The sequence below is a fragment of the Diospyros lotus genome, chromosome 7 (genome assembly GCF_014633365.1).
Source record: "Diospyros lotus cultivar Yz01 chromosome 7, ASM1463336v1, whole genome shotgun sequence".
In the NCBI taxonomy this organism is placed as follows: domain Eukaryota; kingdom Viridiplantae; phylum Streptophyta; class Magnoliopsida; order Ericales; family Ebenaceae; genus Diospyros; species Diospyros lotus.
The window spans coordinates 567,517-586,968 of record NC_068344.1 but is presented as its reverse complement, the minus strand read 5'-3'; the positions used below and the strand labels follow the sequence as shown (position 1 = coordinate 586,968).

Below are 19,452 nucleotides of genomic sequence, written 5' to 3'. Positions count from 1 at the left end.
TTAGAGACAGAAAATTTCGTCTCTCATTTGAATAGAGCTAGACTTTAGAGACGGAATTTTCACTCTCTAGTTTTCGTCTCTAAATTGCTATATATATGCTTCCCTCTATTTATTTCTGCTCCTCCTCTTATTCATTGACCGATAGTTGTCGACCATTAGTTCGCCTTCTCTTCCTCTCATCCAATAGTCTCTTCTCTCTCTTTCAGGCACTAAATGTTGTCCCAAACACCGACAACCAGAGTTTCTCCAATTTAAGGTAGTAACTTACAATTCTCCAATTTTAATTTTCAGATCTAGAGAGATCCAACCATTGGATCGTTTTGGTTTTTGGGTATGTTGGTCACTAGACCAAGGTGATTTTGATGGTTGATTTTGATCATCAGTATCTGCCATGGACGGTGGCTGGCGATGCCCTTCCAAAAATGGATAGCTTTTTTCAAAAAATTAATTTTTTGATCTATTGAAATCTGACCATTCGATAGTTTTAATTTTTGGGTATATTAGTCATCAGACCAAGCCAATTTCGATGATTAGTTTCGATTGTCGGAATTTGCTATTGATGATGGCTAGCGACGCCCTTCCAGAAACAGTTAGCATTTTTTCAAAAAATTAATTTTTATATCTATTGAAATCCAATTGTTGGACTGGTGGTTGATGATGCCTTTCCAAAAAACGCGTAGCATTTTTTCAAAAAATTAATTTCTAGATCTATTGTTCGACCATTGGATCGTTTTGGGATTTGGGTATGTTGCTCACAAAGTAAGGTGATTTGATGATCGGTTCCAATCGTTGGAATTTACCATAGACGGTGGCTGGCGATGCCCTTCCAGAAATGGGTAGTTTTTCTTTTCAAAAAATTATATTTCAAATCTATTGAGATCCGACCATTGGATAGTTTTGATTTTTGGGTATGTTGGTCATCAAACCAAGGCAATTTTGATGATTGGTTTCGATCATTAGAATCTAGGGGTGTGTGCAGTGCTGTTTGGCTGGTCCGAACCATTTTCAACACGCCAAACTGCTAGTGCGATTTTTCGACCAAACCAGATAGCGACCAGCCAAACCACACCAAACCGCATCGCATTTGCGATTTGGTTTGGTGCAATTTATCGCGGTTTGAAAATAACATGTTCAATATTTCAACATACAACATCCAACCTGTTAGAAATAAACAAAACATGCCATAACATTGTTATAACCTATTAAACTATTTAGCAATTATAACCTGTTGGCAATTATAACCAATTGGCAACATATTCAACAACTATTTAGCAATGAATTATAGTTGGCAACCACCAATCATAACTAAGTATTTAAAATCCAAAATGGCAAAAACATGCCACGCAATAACATAACCATTCAAAATAAGAAAAGTTACAATCCGATCGAATTACAAACTTAAAAGTTCAAAGTTCACCAACCACACATACTCCAAGCCTCCAACTTCAACTTCACCACTAATCAATGTTTACAGTATCTGTTGTCATAGTGGACTTATTTGTAATATTAAGAAAAACAATAAAGTTTAAAAAATAAAATGTTAAGAGTTAATATAAATAAAATAATAAACATGTTTGATGAGTAAATAAAAAATTACCAGATTCAACTAATTCATAAGTAGCATGCATGCTTTTTAATACTGAAGTCATATCCAATGGTAAAGACGTCCCTCTCAACCAATTTTGGCACAAATCAACGCTTCTACCATAGATGGACTCAATGAACTCCGAAAGCAATCAAGCACCCTACCTTCAGTGCTAAAGGTTGATTCAGAAGAGACTATTGACACTTGGATTGGCAAGAACATCTCGAGTAATCTCTGATAGGATATGGTATTTTGATGAAGTTACCTTCCACCAATTCAATATATCAAAAGTATTATTTCTTATATCCTCATTAGGCTCAGCTAAGTATCTTTCAAGCTCATTTTTCATTTCAAAAGCATTATCTTCAATACATTCTTTCTCAAAATCAGATTTGAACATGTTAACATTATCATCCTCATCAGAATCCATAACTGAAATCTTTTGTTCAAAACTTGTCCCACCCTGTTTATGTTCTCTTGATTGTCCATTTGAGTTATTTGTTGCATAAAAATGCACTAACTTCCCTAGAGCGCTCTTGATAGAATCCATTACGTTTTTAACTTCATCTTCAGAATAGAGCTTGCATAAACAAAATGCGACATATTTCATCTTGTACCTAGGATCAAGCACAACCACCACTTAAAGAAGTATATTCTGTTTTTCAGTGTTGCCCCAATACTTATCAAATTCTTTCAAGATTGATTCGTAAGATGAACGCTATTTGTTTAGTCTCCCAAGTACATTACAAATTTCATGAAAATAATTATTTGCAGTAACATTCAAAGAAGCACTAAACATGAGGGTAGCATCATAAAAAGTCTTTAAAAACTTACAGAATGTTGCACAATTCTCCTAGTCTTTAGAATTTGGTGGCCCAATAGGTCTTTTTCCCATTTCTATCATTTTCACAAAAATATTGCAAATAGAGCAAATCCTCTTCTTCCAACAATTTAAATGCGTCAACAAATCTCAGTGCATGCTCCAACATTAAATAAGTGGAGTTCCACCTTGTTGGCACATCTAAACACACAAGAGCCTTCTCTTCTTTACAAGTATTCTTGACACAACTTTTGAATCTTGCCAATCTTGAAGGAGAAGCTCTAACATATCTAAGTGCGTTACGTATAGCCATAATAGAGAAGTCCAATTTCTTTAAGCCTTCACCCACTACCAAATTAAGTATATGAGCCCAACATCTCACGTGTAAGAATTCCCCATCACAAACAACACTCTTCCAAATTTGCAATATTTTTTTCATGTGCCCAATAGCCCCATTGTTAGAAGCAGTATTGTCAACTGTGATTGTGAAAACCTTCTCAATACCCCATTGTTTCAAATACGCTTCAATTGCTTTACCAATTGTCTCTCCCTTATGATTTGGAATTTGACAAAAGTTCAAGATTCTTTTTTGCATTTTCCATTCAAAATCTATAAAATGAGCCGTAATTACCATATAGTTGACATTTTGAATGAAAATTCATGTATCACTAGTAAGGGAGACTCTTTGTGAATTCTTAATAAAAGATGACTTTAACTTCTTCTTCTCATCATTGTAAAGACTAATTATATCTCTAGCAATTGTAGTGCATGAAGGAGGATCAAACTTAGGGCATGCAACACCACAAAATAATCTAAAACCTTCTTGCTCCACAAACCTAAATGGAAATTCATCAATGACAATCATTTTGGCACATGCCATCCTACAAGTTGCCTGACTAAATCCTATAGCTAGAAGATTACTACCTCCAACACTTCCATCCTCATTGTCACTATTCTTTAAATAACGTAAAATCTTTTGCTTCTTATCTTCTATTCTGTAAGGATTCTTCTTACATTGATTGTTTACATGGTTCCAAAGAGTACTTGTCCTATTTTTTCTAGTGTCACTTGCATAATTTTTACCACAATAGTTGCACACAACTCTAGGGTTAGAAGGTTCATTCTCATTTCTTGTAAAATGATCACATACTATTGCTACCTAGGTTTCTTTTTCATACCTTTGTCCTTAAACTTAGAAGGTAATGGAGGTTTAGAACCACCGCCTTCATTGAGGTTTTTAACGGATTCATCATTGGTGCTACTATCTGTTTCCATCTGCCATTGAAGCAATAAAAAATTTAAAGTGAATCATTGGTGCTACTTTCATTGAGATATTTTCATAGAAATGAATTATTTGGAATTAACATTGACTATAGACCTATTTTAGAAAGATCAATTCTCAAAAAAATAAAAAATTCTAGGTAAATTAGACTATAGTATGGGTCTTGTAATTCTAAGCAAATTCTAATCCTCATTCCAACTGAGCAAATTCTAAGCAAATTTCAAGTCTAATTCCCATTCCAACAAGCGGCTAGTGGCCACACAAACAAACAAGGATGCTCATGTCATGTGGCAGGCAGACCACAACAATCATCATGAGTGTTTTTCTCTCTAGTAGGGACAATTAATATAGGCTACTCCACGCTTGGTTAAGACCTATTTTAGGTTGTAGTTAGTCAATTGTTAGCCGAATCTCCTATCGACTTGAGAAGTGCTCACAACCTATTTTAGACCCAATAACAACAAACAAACAAACACTAGACATTAATAAAAATACACACACCTACCTTTTGGAGAACTGGTCTTCGCTGCCAGGTACACAGAACAGTCTTCGTTGGTGAGATCGGCAAACCGCTTCGGCCCTAGCTTAGCTCGTTCCCCATCGGTCATCTCCTCTACCTCGATCTTTCGCAACCGGCGGTGGAACCGTGGGCATGGGCTATTGACAATAATTTGAGGACGTGGAGAAAGAGAAAGCATAAGAGAAGAAGATGGAAGGGTGCAGCAGTAGGGGTGATCGGATGATTCGGATTGGGGGGAACTGGGGAAGGGTGCAGCGCCAGCGACAGGGTTGGGGTGGGGTGCCGAGTGCAATTGTAGGGGCTGGGTTGCTGAGGTGCAGAGGGATTTGCGATTGGGCAGAGGGATTAGGGTTGCGTGGGTGGGGGAAGGGGCTGCTGATTGCTAATTTGCGATTAGAGTTATGCGGGGCTATTAGGGTGCTTTTATAATAATATTTTTTTAATTTTTTTTTTTATATTTTCTTGGGCAGCCAACTGTACGAACCGCTTGGTTTGTATAGCCTCCAAACCATTTTGGACCGCAAAAAAAAAAAAAAAAAAAAAAAAAACCCAACCGGTTCAGTCTGGCCAGTTTCCGTGGTGCATCGACTTTTTTGAACACCCCTATTAAAATCTACCATGGAAGGTAGCCAACGATGCCATTCCAGAAATGGGTAGCATTTTCTTTAAATTAATTTATAGATCTATTAAAATTCGACCATTGGATTGTTTTGGTTTTTGGGTATGTTGGTTACCAGACCAAGACAACTCCAATGATCGATTCTGATCGTCGGAATCTGCCATGGACGATGGACAATGATGCCTTTCTACAAATGGGTAATCTTTTTCCAAAAGATTAATTTTAGATCTACTAAGATGTGACTGTTGGATCTTTTTTATTTTTGAGTATATTGGTTACCAGACCAAGACGATTCTCATTATTGGTTCTGATCGTTAAAATCTGCCATGGACGGTGGCTAGTAACTAGTAATTTTTTTTCCTCCATAGCTAATTTAGAGATAGAATTATTTTTGCCTCTAAATTTTTTAGTTTATATTTCAAATTAGTAACACATTTTTTTCCATCTCTTATTCGAAATACAGACAAGAAAAATTCCATCTCTAACTTTAGAGATGGAAAAAATTCCGTCTCTAAATGTAAAATTTGACGGATTTTTGTCACCGATTTCAAAACCAAATTAGAGATGAAATGCTTTTTTTTTTTTAGATGAAAAAAATCCTGTCTCTAATAGCGATCGGACAATAAATCTGTTGCTAAATTGTTAGCAATGCAACAAGCAATTAGCAATGGATTTTTCAGGAATTTGTGACGAATTTCTTCCATCGCTAATTCCAGTTTTTTGTAGTGAAGGAAGGTACTAACTAGTTAGCCTACACCTATCCAACTATTAGACTCTACTCCTAGTCTTAACCCTAGCCATATTGAGGTAACCACTCTTCTTCTATCTTTCTGAATGAGAATCAAGATGAACATGTTGTCAAACTATCTAATTCAAGTGATAGTGATGTTCCCATTTGATGTACCCGGAAAGACGAGGCAGGTAAAGCGGAGCCGAGGAAGCAAAAAAGGCCTTCTTGGCCCAGCCAAGGGGAAAGCCACTCGGCCTGACCGAGTGGCCTGGGCCACTCGGCAACCCCCCACTCGGCACAACCGAGTGGGGGGGCCACTCGGCCCTACCGAGTGAGGGCCACTCGTCCATGCCGAGTGGCCCACATCTCACTCGGCCTAGCCGAGTGGGGTCCACTCGGCTAGGCCGAGAGACCCCCACTCGGGTGATGACCGAGTGGGGGGTCACCCGACACCCTGCCGGGTGACCCATTGTGATCGAAGATTCAGCCCATGGCCGCCTTCTTAACTAAACAAATGGGCCCCGAAAATTCCGAAACGGGCCCCGAGATCCCCGCCGAAAATATCGCGAGATCTCTCTCTCTCCTCCACTATAAATATAAGACCCGACTTTCATCACAGGTACGCTATTTTGAGCAATTGAAGTACGATTTTCCATTTTCTCTCGAGATCTAATTTGAGCATCGGAGGGTTTGCGCGGGGACCCCCACCCGCGCCCTAACGGTGCTCTCGTTTTGTAGGCCACTCGTCACCAGCAAGGTCACTCGTCATCATCAAGGCCTCTCGTCATCCCGAGGCCTCTCGTCATCTCGAGGCCTCTCGTCATCCCGAGGTCTCTCGTCACTAGCAAGGCCACTCGTCATCATCAAGGTCTCTCGTCACCAGCAAGGCCTCTCGTCATCAGCAAGGCCTCCCGTCATCCCTAGACCTCTCGTCATCCCGAGGCCTCTCGTCATCCCGAGGCCTCTCGTCATCCCGAGGCCTCTCGTCATCCTCAAGGCCACCAGATCACTTTTAGCCACAAGATCATTTTGAGTCTACCAGATCATCAGCCCAAAAGAACATCAGCCCACAAGATCATCAGCTCAACCAACCATCAGCTCTGTCGGTTTATCAGGCTCGGAATTCCATCAGATCCAATTCCTCGTCCAGATCCTCATCAGTGAAGGCACAACTCCCGAGACTCTTGCGTCTGTCCGCAATTAAAAATAGATTGTTGTATTGGCAACAACAATTGGCGCCGTCTGTGGGAAACGCAAGACAAAAAGTCAACTCAAGAATGGCAAACACCCGTGGACACTGACGAACTCTTTCTCAAGGCGTAGAAACACGCCTACCGCCATGGAACTCTCAGCAACAGGGAGCGCCTCCTCCCCCTCATAATGCTCAAACCGAAGGAGATGATCGCTCCATTTCTCCCAGCCCGCAGGTGGGGAACCAATCAGTCCCACCACCACTACTTATCGGCTCAAGGCCATCTCCTACTGACCAAGCTGGGGCTTCACGACAGCCATCACGCACGGTACCATGGGAAGAGTATGAAGCACTGAGACAACAACACGTTGAGGGCATGCAAGCACTTCGAGACATGGCTGGTATCCTCCAAGGTATGATGCCTGTAGGGACATTACCTGATACTCTGAAAAAGTTTATGCCATCCCCAGAACCTCAACCCGAGGTAGGGGCCGATTCCTACCAAGAAGCCACTCCCGATTCTCATTCTCGATCTACGCCTAGACGAGAGGGCAGGCTTAGGTCACCACCTCCAAGAAAGAACCCTCATTCCGTACCTCGAAGAAATGAAAACCCCAAAATGGAAAACAGAACCAGAAGCCCTCAAAGACGGAGGTATCATGAAACAGTGGCCAGTATGCCAACAAGACATGACAATCAGACAACAGCTACTATGAGGGATGATATGAAAAGAGTAGTAGAAGAAGTGCTAGAGCGGAAAAAGTTGATCAAAGAGCACCAACGAAGAAAAAGTCCTTTTACGACAGATATATTGGAGAGACCGCTGCCTCGAAAATTCAAAATGCCACAGATCACCCTCTACTCAGGAAAAGATGACCCATATGATCATGTTCAGAACTATGAGTCACTAATGATATTGCATGGATGGGATGACGACATAATGTGCCGAGCATTTTCCTTAACACTGTTAGGACATGCTCGAACATGGTTTAACAGCCTTCCAGAAGCCTCTATTTCCTCATTTGGACATCTTAGGACAGAGTTTACCAAAGCTTTTGTGATTAACAGTCGAAGGAAAAAGGATGCCACCTATTTGCTCAGTATACGACAAGGGAACAAGGAATCCTTACGACAATTTGTGGATAGATTCCGTAATGCCACCCTTGAAGTCCCTGACTTGCTGGCCCAAGTGGCAGTATCAGCTATGCTCCAAGGAGCGCGCCTCGCCTCTCTCCAAGAATCACTTTCTTTAGACCCTCCAACGTCCCTGGCCGATCTATTTGTCAGAGCAAACAGGTATATCCTCCACACTGAAATTATGAGGAATGTGGCAGGGAATGAAGACAAAGAAAAGAAGAGAAAGGACCGAGAAGGGGAAGAAGAGTCTATCCGACGACAAGAAAGGGTTAGGCATCCGAATGTACCTAAACCTCACTTTAATCATTATACTCGGCTTTTACAACCTCGATCAACTATATTAGCTGCAGTCGAGGGAGAAGGACTCCTTAAACTACCCCGCAGAGTTGACCGACCTATGGGGAAAAATCAAGGAGAGTATTGCAGATATCACCGAACTTGGGGACATTCCACTGATCACTGCCGAGAATTGAAGAACCAGATTGAGATGCTCATCCGTGAGGGGCACTTGCAAAGATATGTGAGAAATGGGGAAGAAGAAAACAGGGAACCCCGGCAAAGGGAAAACAAGCGTGATGGGCATGAAAGGCCAAACCCAAGGCAACAAGAGAGAGGAAGAGATCATCGGCAAGATACTCGTGTAGACAATGAGCTGACTCAACAGGCCATTCACGTTATTTCAGGGGGGGAAACCCTAGGTGGAGACACATCAGCCTCCCGAAAGGCATACGCACGTCAAGCCTACCAAGTTAACTCAGTGATGGAAGTAAGAGATAATGAAGAGCCAATCACCTCTGCCCCAACTGATCGAGGTGATATAATACTCCCACATGATGATCCCATGGTTATCTCAGCAGTCGTAGCCAAGCACCCCATCAGCAGAATTTTAGTGGACAGTGGCAGTTCTGTCAATCTGATTTACTGGAACTGTTTTGAACAAATGCATTTATCCCATGATCGATTGAGGAAAGTATCCTCACCTCTGTATAGCTTTACTGGGGAAGCGGTACCAGTTGCAGGATCTATTCAATTACCTATCACGTTAGGTGAAGACCCCCAACTTGTAACTCGACAAGCGAATTTTATGGTGGTTAAAACTTCCTCGGTGGCATACAATATGATCTTGGGACGCCCATTACTCAACGATCTGAGGGCCGTGGTATCCTCATGCTATCTATTGATGAAATTCCCCACACCCGCTGGGGTGGGACAGGTTAGGGGAGATCAAAAGAAAGCACGAACTTGCTATGTATAGTCTACAAAAGGGAAAAGAGCTGAAGAAACCTTATCCATAGCCGAGAAAGCCATACATAAATCCTTGGAGGAAGGAGCTGCACGTAAACCTTAACCTGTTGAAGAATTAGAAGTAATACACCTAAGTGAATCAGATTCTGAGAAAGTGGCGTATATGGGATCCCAACTTCTGAAACGTGTGAAAGAAGAAATCACCAGATGCCTGCAAGAAAATTCAGACGTGTTTGCTTGGAAACCGAAGGATATGCCAGGAATCAGTCCCGAAGTAATATGCCACCACTTGAATGTGGATCCCCACTTCAAGCCAGTTCGACAAAAGAAGCGAAACATTGCCCCTGATAGGCTACATGCGCTAGAAGAGGAAGTTGACAAATTGCTAAAAGCAGGATTCATTCGAGAAGTATTGTATCCAGAATGGTTGGCCAATGTTGTTATGGTCCCAAAACCTAATGGAAAATGGCGTGTTTGTGTGGATTTCACTAATCTCAATAAGGCGTGCCCCAAAGACTCCTACCCGCTACCACGGATCGACCGCCTCGTGGATGAAACATCTGGATACCAGTTTTTAAGCTTTTTGGATGCATTCTCAAGATACCATCAAATAAGGATGTACCCTCCAGACCAGGAAAAGACGTCATTCATCACTGAAAAGGGGACATACTGCTACCAGGTCATGCCTTTTGGACTTAAGAACGCCGGAGCCACTTATCAACGCATGGTGAATAAGGTCTTTAAAAAACTGCTGGGTGACACAATGGAAGCCTATGTTGACGACATGATAGTGAAAAGTCGAGAGAATGAATCCCATGTAGAAAAGCTAACGCAGGTGCTTGGGGTCTTTAGGCAATACAACATGCGATTAAATCCAGCGAAGTGTGCATTTGGAGTACAGTCTGGAAAATTCTTGGGATACATGATCACACAAAGAGGAATCGAGGCGAACCCTGAGAAAATTCAAGCAATATTGGATATGGAACCACCCGCGTCAACTAAAGAAGTTCAGCGATTGACAGGGCGAATGGTAGCTCTAGGACGTTTTCTCTCCAAGTCAGCCGAAAGGGAGCTACCCTTCTTGCGAACACTAAGAGCAGGAAAAAAAATTGAGTGGACATAACAGTGTCAAAAATCATTCGAAGCATTGAAAGAATATTTGAAAGGAGTCCCCCTATTAACACGACCAAAGACTGGAGAGACGTTGTACTTATACTTGGGGGTCAGTGATGAAGCCATCAGTGCAGTATTAATCAGGAAAGAAGGACAGGTGGATCGACCAATATATTATGTCAGCAAGGTATTACAAGGCCCCGAGACACGTTATCCCGTGGCGGAGAAAATGGCATTGGCCTTGCTAAATGCATCCAGAAAATTGAGACCATACTTCCAGGCTCATTCGATTATCGTACTTACAGATCAACCTTTACGAAGTATTTTACAAAAACCCGAATGTTCTGGTCGCCTTACCAAATGGTCCATTGAGTTAAGCAAATATGATATCCAATATCAACCTCGACAAGCCATAAAAGGACAGGCACTGGCTGACTTTATTGTGGAATGCACTCACTCCAGCAAAGTAGGAGAAAATGAGCAGGCAGTATGGTTGTTATTTGTTGATGGAGCATCTGGTTCACAAGGAAGCGGAGCTGGAATAGTACTAGTATCCCCTGAAGGAGACACGTTGGAATATTCTCTGCGATTTGCTTTTTCAAGTACCAACAATGTGGCTGAGTATGAAGCCTTAATCGCCGGAATGAAGATAGCAAAGAAATTGGAGGTAACACGATTGGTTGCCCATAGTGATTCCCAGTTAATTGTGCAACAGTTTTAGGGACAATTCGAAACCAGGGAACAAATAATGGCTCAGTACTTGCGTAAAGTCAAAGACCTAGCCCAAACATTCCAGAGCTTCCAATTAACACAAATAAACAGATCCCTTAATGGGCACGCTGATGCTTTATCTAAATTAGCATCCACTAGAGAGATAACAGGAAGAACAGTATTTGTAGAAATGCTACACCATCCGAGTATCGAAGAAAAAGAAGTATCATGCATTGAGACGGGGACAGACTGGAGATCGCCCTTCTATCGTTATCTCACTAACAATGAATTACCAGACGATCCACAAGAAACGAGAAGGCTTAAGATGCGGGCTTCAAGATTTACTATCATAGATGGGATATTATATAAGCGAGCTTACACTACCCTCTTCTCAAATTCTTAGGCCCTCAAGAGGCCGAATATATCCTAGCAGAGACTCATAGTGGAATGTGTGGAGAACATCTGGGAGCAAGAGCTCTGGCGACCAAAATATTAAGAGCTGGTTTCTTTTGGCCCACACTAAGGTCAGACGCGCTAAAGAAAGTCAAGTCATGTGACAAATGCCAACGACATGCTCCAGTCCAATCTGCTCCAATATCCCAGCTGCGGCCTGCGTTCCAACCTATACACTTCGCTCAGTGGGGCTTGGATATTTTAGGACCTTTCCCTCAAGCACTCGGGCAAAGGAAATTTTTAATAGCAGCTACTGACTATTTCACCAAATGGATTGAAGCTGAGCCGTTGGCCACCATTACAGCACGAAAAGTAGAGGCAATGGTAAGGAAAGACATTGTTTGCTGGTTTGGAATACCCAGAATCATCGTCACGGATCATGGGAAACAATTCGATTGTGACTCTTTTAGAAAATTTTGTGATAATCTAGGGATTCAACTAAGGTTCGCCTCGGTGGCGTACCCCCAAGCCAATGGACAAGCTGAGGTCAGTAACCGAACCATATTACATGGCTTAAAAACTCGACTTGAAGGAGCCAGAGGCACATGGGCAGATGAGCTACCCACCATTTTATGGGCTTATCGGACTACTAGTCGAGTCGCTACCGGAGAAACTCCATTCAATCTTGTATATGGGACAGAGGCCTTAATCCCCATAGAAATTTCAGTGAAGTCCCCAAGGTTAATGGCATATGAAGAGGAGGATGGTGTAAGGAATTCTGAAGCATTGCGAGAAAATTTGGATCTGATTGAAGAGCAGAGAGATAACGCTGCCATGAAGATAGCCGCATATCAGAGAAGAATAGCCAGTTATTTCAATTCTCGGGTTAAGAATAGACCCATGAAAGAAGGAGATTTAATACTTCGAAGATCTGTTGTAACCAACGCGCTAAGGGAAGATGGAAAGTTACGAGCCAATTGGGAAGGACCATACCGTATCCTAAAGCTGATCGGACCCAACACTTGCATTTTACAAACTCTTGCAGGAGACACCGTGGGAAAAACATGGAATCTGAATTATCTGAAGTTGTATACAAACGATGTACCTGAGCAACTATCTGCAATAATATAAGTCCTGAACAGGACCGTGGACGCTGAGACTCCAGATGGGCGCGAGCCAGATAAAACCCATATTTCAGGAAGCCAGCATATCTTCCCTTCCTATCCTGACAATCTTTCGAGAGACGATATTCCTTCACTGCTTGAGCTCGAATATCCCAGGCATCCCTACGGCTTATCTTCACTTCGGACAGGTGTAAGGAGTGTTCCTGTATAAGCGCCTCATGTCGCGCCATCAACTCCACATTCTTTTGCTCTTCAGCTCCAAGCTTAAAGCGTAAATCTTGAATCTCCCCGTGGAGGCTCGAGGTACTAGCGGAAGCCTCGGACAGTCGATCACTCATACGCCTAATCTCTTCCTCCACATTCTTCTTCCCAAGCTCCGCCCGACGAGCACGACCCTTTAGCTCTTGACGCTCCTCATTCCAGGAAGTTTGGCGTCGCCTCCAATCTGACATTTGGTCCTCCATCTGCTCACGATAGGCCCTATCCCTGGCATTGGAAGCGACCATCCCCTGGACTCCTTGCACCAGAAGCCGCTCTACCTCATCCCTGGTTTGGGTATAGTTGCCACCAATAAACCGTCGTTCTTCTCGAGGGAGAATGGTGGAATAAATGAGACGAGCACCAATTCCTGGTTCAGTGACGGAGTCTGTCTCTAATACCCCCGGAGAAACTTCAAAGTCCCGACCAGTGAGTTTCCTACCATCTCCGAGAATCATAGTATGTCTCATATCGCCTGGAGGGGGAAGTATAGGAGGTGGCCTCAATGACTTCTCGCCTTCAAGACGGCGACGATCCTTCCTATTAGGAATTACAGGATGGCGACATTCTTCCTCCACCCGAGCCATATCACCAGCAAACCGAGAAGACGAACTTCGCCCTCCTCGAGAATTGGGAGCAGGAGATGGGATATTGACAGCTTCTTCATGAGAAAGAGGAATCGATGGCGGACTTTCCGTATGAGAAGGAATCTCAGTACTCGAGGGGTCGCTTCTCGGGCGCCGCCGCCTTTCCACCCCTGTGGGAGAAACGCCAGCAGGCTTACGTGATCGAGGAGGACGAGAGCTTATAGCTCCCTCGGTACTTGGGGGAGGAACCCCGGACGTTGTCGCAGCACGCGCCTCCTCTTCACGGTGGAGTCTACGCAGCTCCCTCAACCTACTCAATCCAGCCATCTCTGCAAAAATCAACGCGAAGCAAAACCTTCAATATGGGAAAAATAAATACAATAAAGAAGAAAGGAAAGCAATGTCAAAAAGATATTCTACCCCCAGGAGTATTTTCCTCCTGAGGATCGAAAGGAGGATGCGAAGACGATTCAGGCATTTCCATCTCCTCCTCCTCGACTCCTTCCATTTCCTGGTTAGATAGCGTAGAAGACTGAGGAGGAGCAGTTGTCATTACGACCCCCCAGCCCGCGATTCTAAAATTCTCCACCGCCAAGAGGCTCATCAAATCGACGGGGCCTTGTGCTGTCAGCATCTCTACAAGATGACGATATACACCTCGAACTTCCTTGCAAGGAGGGAACCCTTGGCTGGCATCCTGATGGTTCAAGTATAGAGGTGCCTCCCAGCTAGGCGGAGGTTCTATCACTACCCATCGCTCTTCAAACCGATTGATCTTATTTGGAAGAGCGTCGAACAGCTCGTAGCCCGAAACCTTTTGGAGCGTATAAAGGGCACGGTTCTTGCTAGCTCTTTGCAATCGATAAAAACAACTGAAGAGCATCAAGGAAGGGGGTACATTCCTCTGCTGGCAAAGCACAGAAAAACCTACCATCTGGGCCCAACCGTTAGGGTGCAGTTAGGCAGGAACAATTCGATAATGACGTAACCATGCCATGGCGAAAAGTGGAAGGGGAAAGCGGAGCCCCACCTCAAACGAAGCAGAGTGAATGCCCAGGGAGCCCTCATCTACTTGAGAAGGATCCGGCTCGTCGAGGCGAGGATACCTCACCATAAAACCAGAAGGTGTGGCGTCATAAATCTTCTCAAAAGCATCATATCGAAGTCGAGAACTTGAAGTGTCAGGGATGTGCGCGGGGCCAGGGGGTGATGCCGGTCTTCTCCTCGACATATTAAAGAAATTCGAGACCGTTACCTTGTTACAACGGAAAAGACGGAAGGTCACAGCAAACAAAACACCTGCACAAAAGACAAAGAACATCAGTACAAGGCAGAAGAAAGAAGTAATCGAAGGAAAATCAACTGATTAAAGGCATAAAAGGACGAAAGAAGGCCGGAACCACTTGACCACAACCGAGTGGAGGGCCACTCGGTCATGACCGAGTGGCCTTGGTCGAGAACAAGGCCACTCGGTCATGACCGAGTGGCCACTCGTCACCCGCCACGGCCACTCGGTCATAACCGAGTGGCCCCCAGTCGCACACACGGCCACTCGGTCATGACCGAGTGGCCCCCCAATCACACCCTTCCATCGATAAAAATGAGATGTGGCCCAGAAAACGCGCCGAGACCTGAGAGAATTTGAGTTTGAAAATGACACGCTTGAGAATTGAATGAAGACTTGAACCCCTATTTATAGGGGCTCCAAAAAGTGAAAAACACCGAAGCTTCCAAAAAGATACAGAAAACGAAGAATAAAAGCGCATAAAGGGTCTACCAAAGAAAAACAAAGAAGGCAAAAAATCACGTTGCAATTTCCGGGAAACTTATACTCTTTTACCCGACCTCTCGACTAAAAGAGCAGGGAGCAATTGATGTACCCGGAAAGACGAGGCAGGTAAAGCGGAGCCGAGGAAGCAAAAAAGGCCTTCTTGGCCCAGCCAAGGGGAAAGCCACTAGGCCTAGCCGAGTGGCCTCCCCCACTCGGCCTAGTCGAGTGGCCAAGGCCACTCGCAGCAACCGAGTGGCCTGGGCCACTCGGCAACCCCCCACTCGGCACAACCGAGTGGGGGGGCCACTCGGCCCTACCGAGTAAGGGCCACTCGTCCATGCCGAGTGGCCCACATCTCACTCGGCTAGGCCGAGAGACCCCCACTCGGGTGATGACCGAGTGGGGGGTCACCCGACACCCTGCCGGGTGACCCATTGTGATCGAAGATTCAGCCCATGGCCGCCTTCTTGACTAAACAAATGGGCCCCGAAAATTCCGAAACGGGCCCCGAGATCCCCGCCGAAAATATCGCAAGATCTCTCTCTCCTCCACTATAAATATAAGACCCGACTTTCATCACAGGTATGCTATTTTGAGCAATTGAAGTACGATTTTCCATTTTCTCTCGAGATCTAATTTGAGCATCGGAGGGTTTGCGCGGGGACCCCCACCCGCGCCCTAACGGTGCTCTCGTTTTGTAGGCCACTCGTCACCAGCACCAGCAAGGCCACTCGTCACCAGCAAGGTCACTCGTCATCATCAAGGCCTCTCGTCATCCCGAGGCCTCTCGTCATCCCGAGGTCTCTCGTCACCAACAAGGCCACTCGTCATCATCAAGGTCTCTCGTCACCAGCAAGGCCTCTCGTCATCAGCAAGGCCTCCCGTCATCCCGAGACCTCTCGTCATCCCGAGGCCTCTCGTCATCCTCAAGGCCACCAGATCACTTTTAGCCACAAGATCATTTTGAGGCTACCAGATCATCAGCCCAAAAGAACATCAACCCACAAGATCATCAGCTCAACCAACCATCAGCTCTGTCGGTTTATCAGGCTCGGAATTCCATCAGATCCAATTCCTCGTCCAGATCCTCATCAGTGAAGGCACAACTCCCGAGACTCTTGCGTCTGTCCGCAATTAAAAATAGATTGTTGTATTGGCAACAACACCATTGCTATTCATAAAGAAACTAGAGCTTGCACGAAGCACCCTGCACACTTATTTGTCTTAAAAAAATATGTCTTGTAGTCATAAAGCCCTACTTACCAACATAAATACCATTCCAATACCAAAAACTATATTTGAGGCATTAGGTGATGAGATTTTGAAAAATGCTATGAAACTGGAGATGGAGGCACTTGAAAAAGACAAAACATGGGACTTGGTGAGCTTGCCTAAAGGGAAAAAAAAACTGGTGGGATGTAGATGGGTATTACAGTTAAGTATAAATTGGATGGGTCATTAGAAAGGTTAGTTTAGTTGCTAAGGGCTACACTTAAACTTATAGCATAGATTATCCTAAAACATTTGCTCTAGTTGCAAAAATGAACACTGTAAGTGTATTGTTGTCATCAACGGCTAATTTTGATTGGAAATTGCAGCAATTTAATGTAAAAATATTTTTTTACATGGTGACCTAGAGGAAGAGATGTATATGCAAATTCCACCAGGGTTATGTCCAAATACAGGAGAAGGTGTTGTGTGCAGACTGAAGAAGGCATTGTATGGCTAGAAGCAATTTCCAAGAGCATGGTTTGGAAGATTTGCCAAAGTTATACTCAATTTGGCATACAAACAAAGACAAGGTGATCATACTTTGTTTATAAGACATTTTATTTCTGGGAAAGTAACTATTTTGTTAGTCTATGTGGATGACATCATAATGATAGGGCATGACTTGGAATGGATGGAAAGTCTAAAGAAATATTTAATAAAAGAGTTTTGAGATTAAGGAGTTAGGCAAGTTGAAGTATTTTTTTTGGTATTGGAGCGACACATTCTCAGCAAGGGATTTTCATAACTCAACAAAAATACATTCTAAGATCTACTGACAAATACAGGTAAGCTAGGGCGCAGATCTGTTGAAACTCCCATTGAATCTAATCATCAGCTTAGTGATAAGTTAGAAGACGTGGTACCCAGTAAAAGCCTCTACCAAAGGTTAATTGGGAGACTTGTGTATTTATCACATATCAGACTAAACATAGCATATATTGTTGGTGTTGTCAACCAATTTATACATATCCTAAAGAAGTATATCCGAAAGCAGTTCATAGAATTTTACTGTACTTAAAGGGTATATCAGGTCAAGGAATCTTGTTTAAAAGGGGACAAGAGCTAACTCTTGAGGCCTATACTGATGCTAACTATGTTGGGACAGTAATTGACAGAAGGTCAACATCTGGATACTACACATTTTTAGGAGGAAATATTGTGGTTTAGAGGAGTAAGAAGCAAATTGTTGTAGTATGGTTTAGTGTAAAAGTTGAATTTAGGTTGATGGCCCTCGGAATTGAGTTATTGTGGTCAAAAATAATTTTAGAAGATTTGGAAGTCAAATGGAAGGCTCCAATGAGGCGTGACTGTGATAATAAGTTAGCCATTAATATTGCACACAATCCAATACGACATGATCGCACCAAAGATGTTGAAGTTAATATACATTTTGTAAAAGAAAAACTTGATAGTGGTCTGATTTGTACTCCATTTGTGTCAACAAGAAATCAACTTATGATTTTACACACAAAAGGACTTCCTATTGTCGCTTTTCAAAAAATAACTAATAACCTAGGAATGGAAGACAATCCATTCAATAGGTTGAGGGGGAGTGTGAAGAGATAAGGGTCTAATTCTATCTTATCTTCCTATCTTATCTTTGAGTAAGAGGTTGCAGTCAAAGTCAAAGCTGATCCATTAGTGGACTTATTCTCTTATCTCTAATTTTAAGGTTTTAGTTTAGATGATTAAGTTAGTGTCTTATTTTCAGGGAAGCGGTTTGTTGACTTTCTAAAACTGTATATATTTATTCTTGAAATACAATAATATTGTGTTTTCTACTCAAATTCTGTCAAATTATAATCGCCTAATGTGTGTTTGCCAGTCCTACAATGCCAAGATCTCGGCCTTTTGCTTATCAAGAGTTGGTCCCTCAACTACTGAAACACACGTGTCAACAAGGATTGTGGGGTACAATATCCATCATCTTGCCCCAGAGTATATTGCCACAGGTAACCCTCTGGACCTTTTGAGGCTTAAGGCTTGTTAGGTTGAATATAATGGTTATCTGAATAAAGCTATAGAACTTTGCATACTTCATAAACCACTTGAACTGAGCCTACCAAAATGTTGTCGTGATGATAACAATATTAAATGCAGTATAATTAATGGTTGTCAAAACAGGGCGTATCTCTCTGGCCACCGACGTGTATGCAGTTGGTGTCGTAATACTTGAGATGCTAACAGGCTTACGGGAATTTGATCACTGCCGTCCCGAAGAAAAAATGGATCTGATTGACTGGGTCAGACCATATTTATTTGGCAGAAGAGAGTTGGAGAGCATTGTGGACTCTCGCCTGGAAGGGAGGTATCCTGCCGAAGATGTATCTCAAATCCTTAATCTTAGTCTAAAATGTCTTGAACCTGAGCCCAAAAAAAGGCCATCTATGATACAAGTAGCGGAGACACTGGAGAGCTTTGAAAAAATCTGAAAGAACTAACACGAGGTGGTGTATATATATATATATATATATATATCAACTACTACTTACAGCCTAGCTAGCTATGTGCACAATTCTTTCGTATCGACTATTTATGTTTGAAGGAAGAGAGCTGAATGGTAACCATTCATGTAAGGAGGGTAAGCAGCAGCTGCCTGATATTAGATTGCACCTTATGATTACTTCATTGTTTAAACTGATGACGAAGGGCAGGGCAGGGCATTCATAAATTGTATTTGCTGATAGACTTCCCATGAATTCTCTTCCCCCATGTTAGGCATCAGTTATATACTTTCCTTTATCCTTAACGTCAGCAAATAAACATATTTTTTTTCTTCGGATTGCACCTTCATAAGGGAATTTGTTGGCTTTTTATTCCCAGACCATGATAACAAATCAAGAGTGCTGTGCAGCTCTGAATAGAACATGCTCCATGTGTAATGAATGAAGGCCTACAGAGCATTGGGACAGTACGATTTTGAAAGTATAAATGTGCATATTCTTGTCTAGCTATGTGAATATTGCTGTTGTGCCGTGTGTGGAAAATGTGAGACATGATGAAATAAGTTTTAAATAATAAAAATAATTAATGACCATCAATCAATTTATGAGAAAACACACACACACATTGATGGTTTGTTTTTTCTAATGT

The 19,452-nt window shown here is 42.9% G+C and overlaps 1 protein-coding gene across 1 annotated transcript in view; it reads left to right on the top strand.

The window, feature by feature from the left end:
• LOC127806698 (receptor-like protein kinase FERONIA) overlaps nucleotides 1-19,337 on the top strand; it is a 66,742-nt gene extending 47,405 nt beyond the window's left edge. The window contains exons 6-7 of the mRNA XM_052344152.1: nucleotides 18,185-18,311; nucleotides 18,484-19,337. Of these exons, the coding sequence (XP_052200112.1) occupies nucleotides 18,185-18,311; nucleotides 18,484-18,791 (435 nt within the window). The 3' untranslated portion in view covers nucleotides 18,792-19,337. The remainder of the gene's footprint in view (nucleotides 1-18,184; nucleotides 18,312-18,483) is intronic.
• The last annotated feature ends 115 nt before the right edge of the window (nucleotides 19,338-19,452 follow it).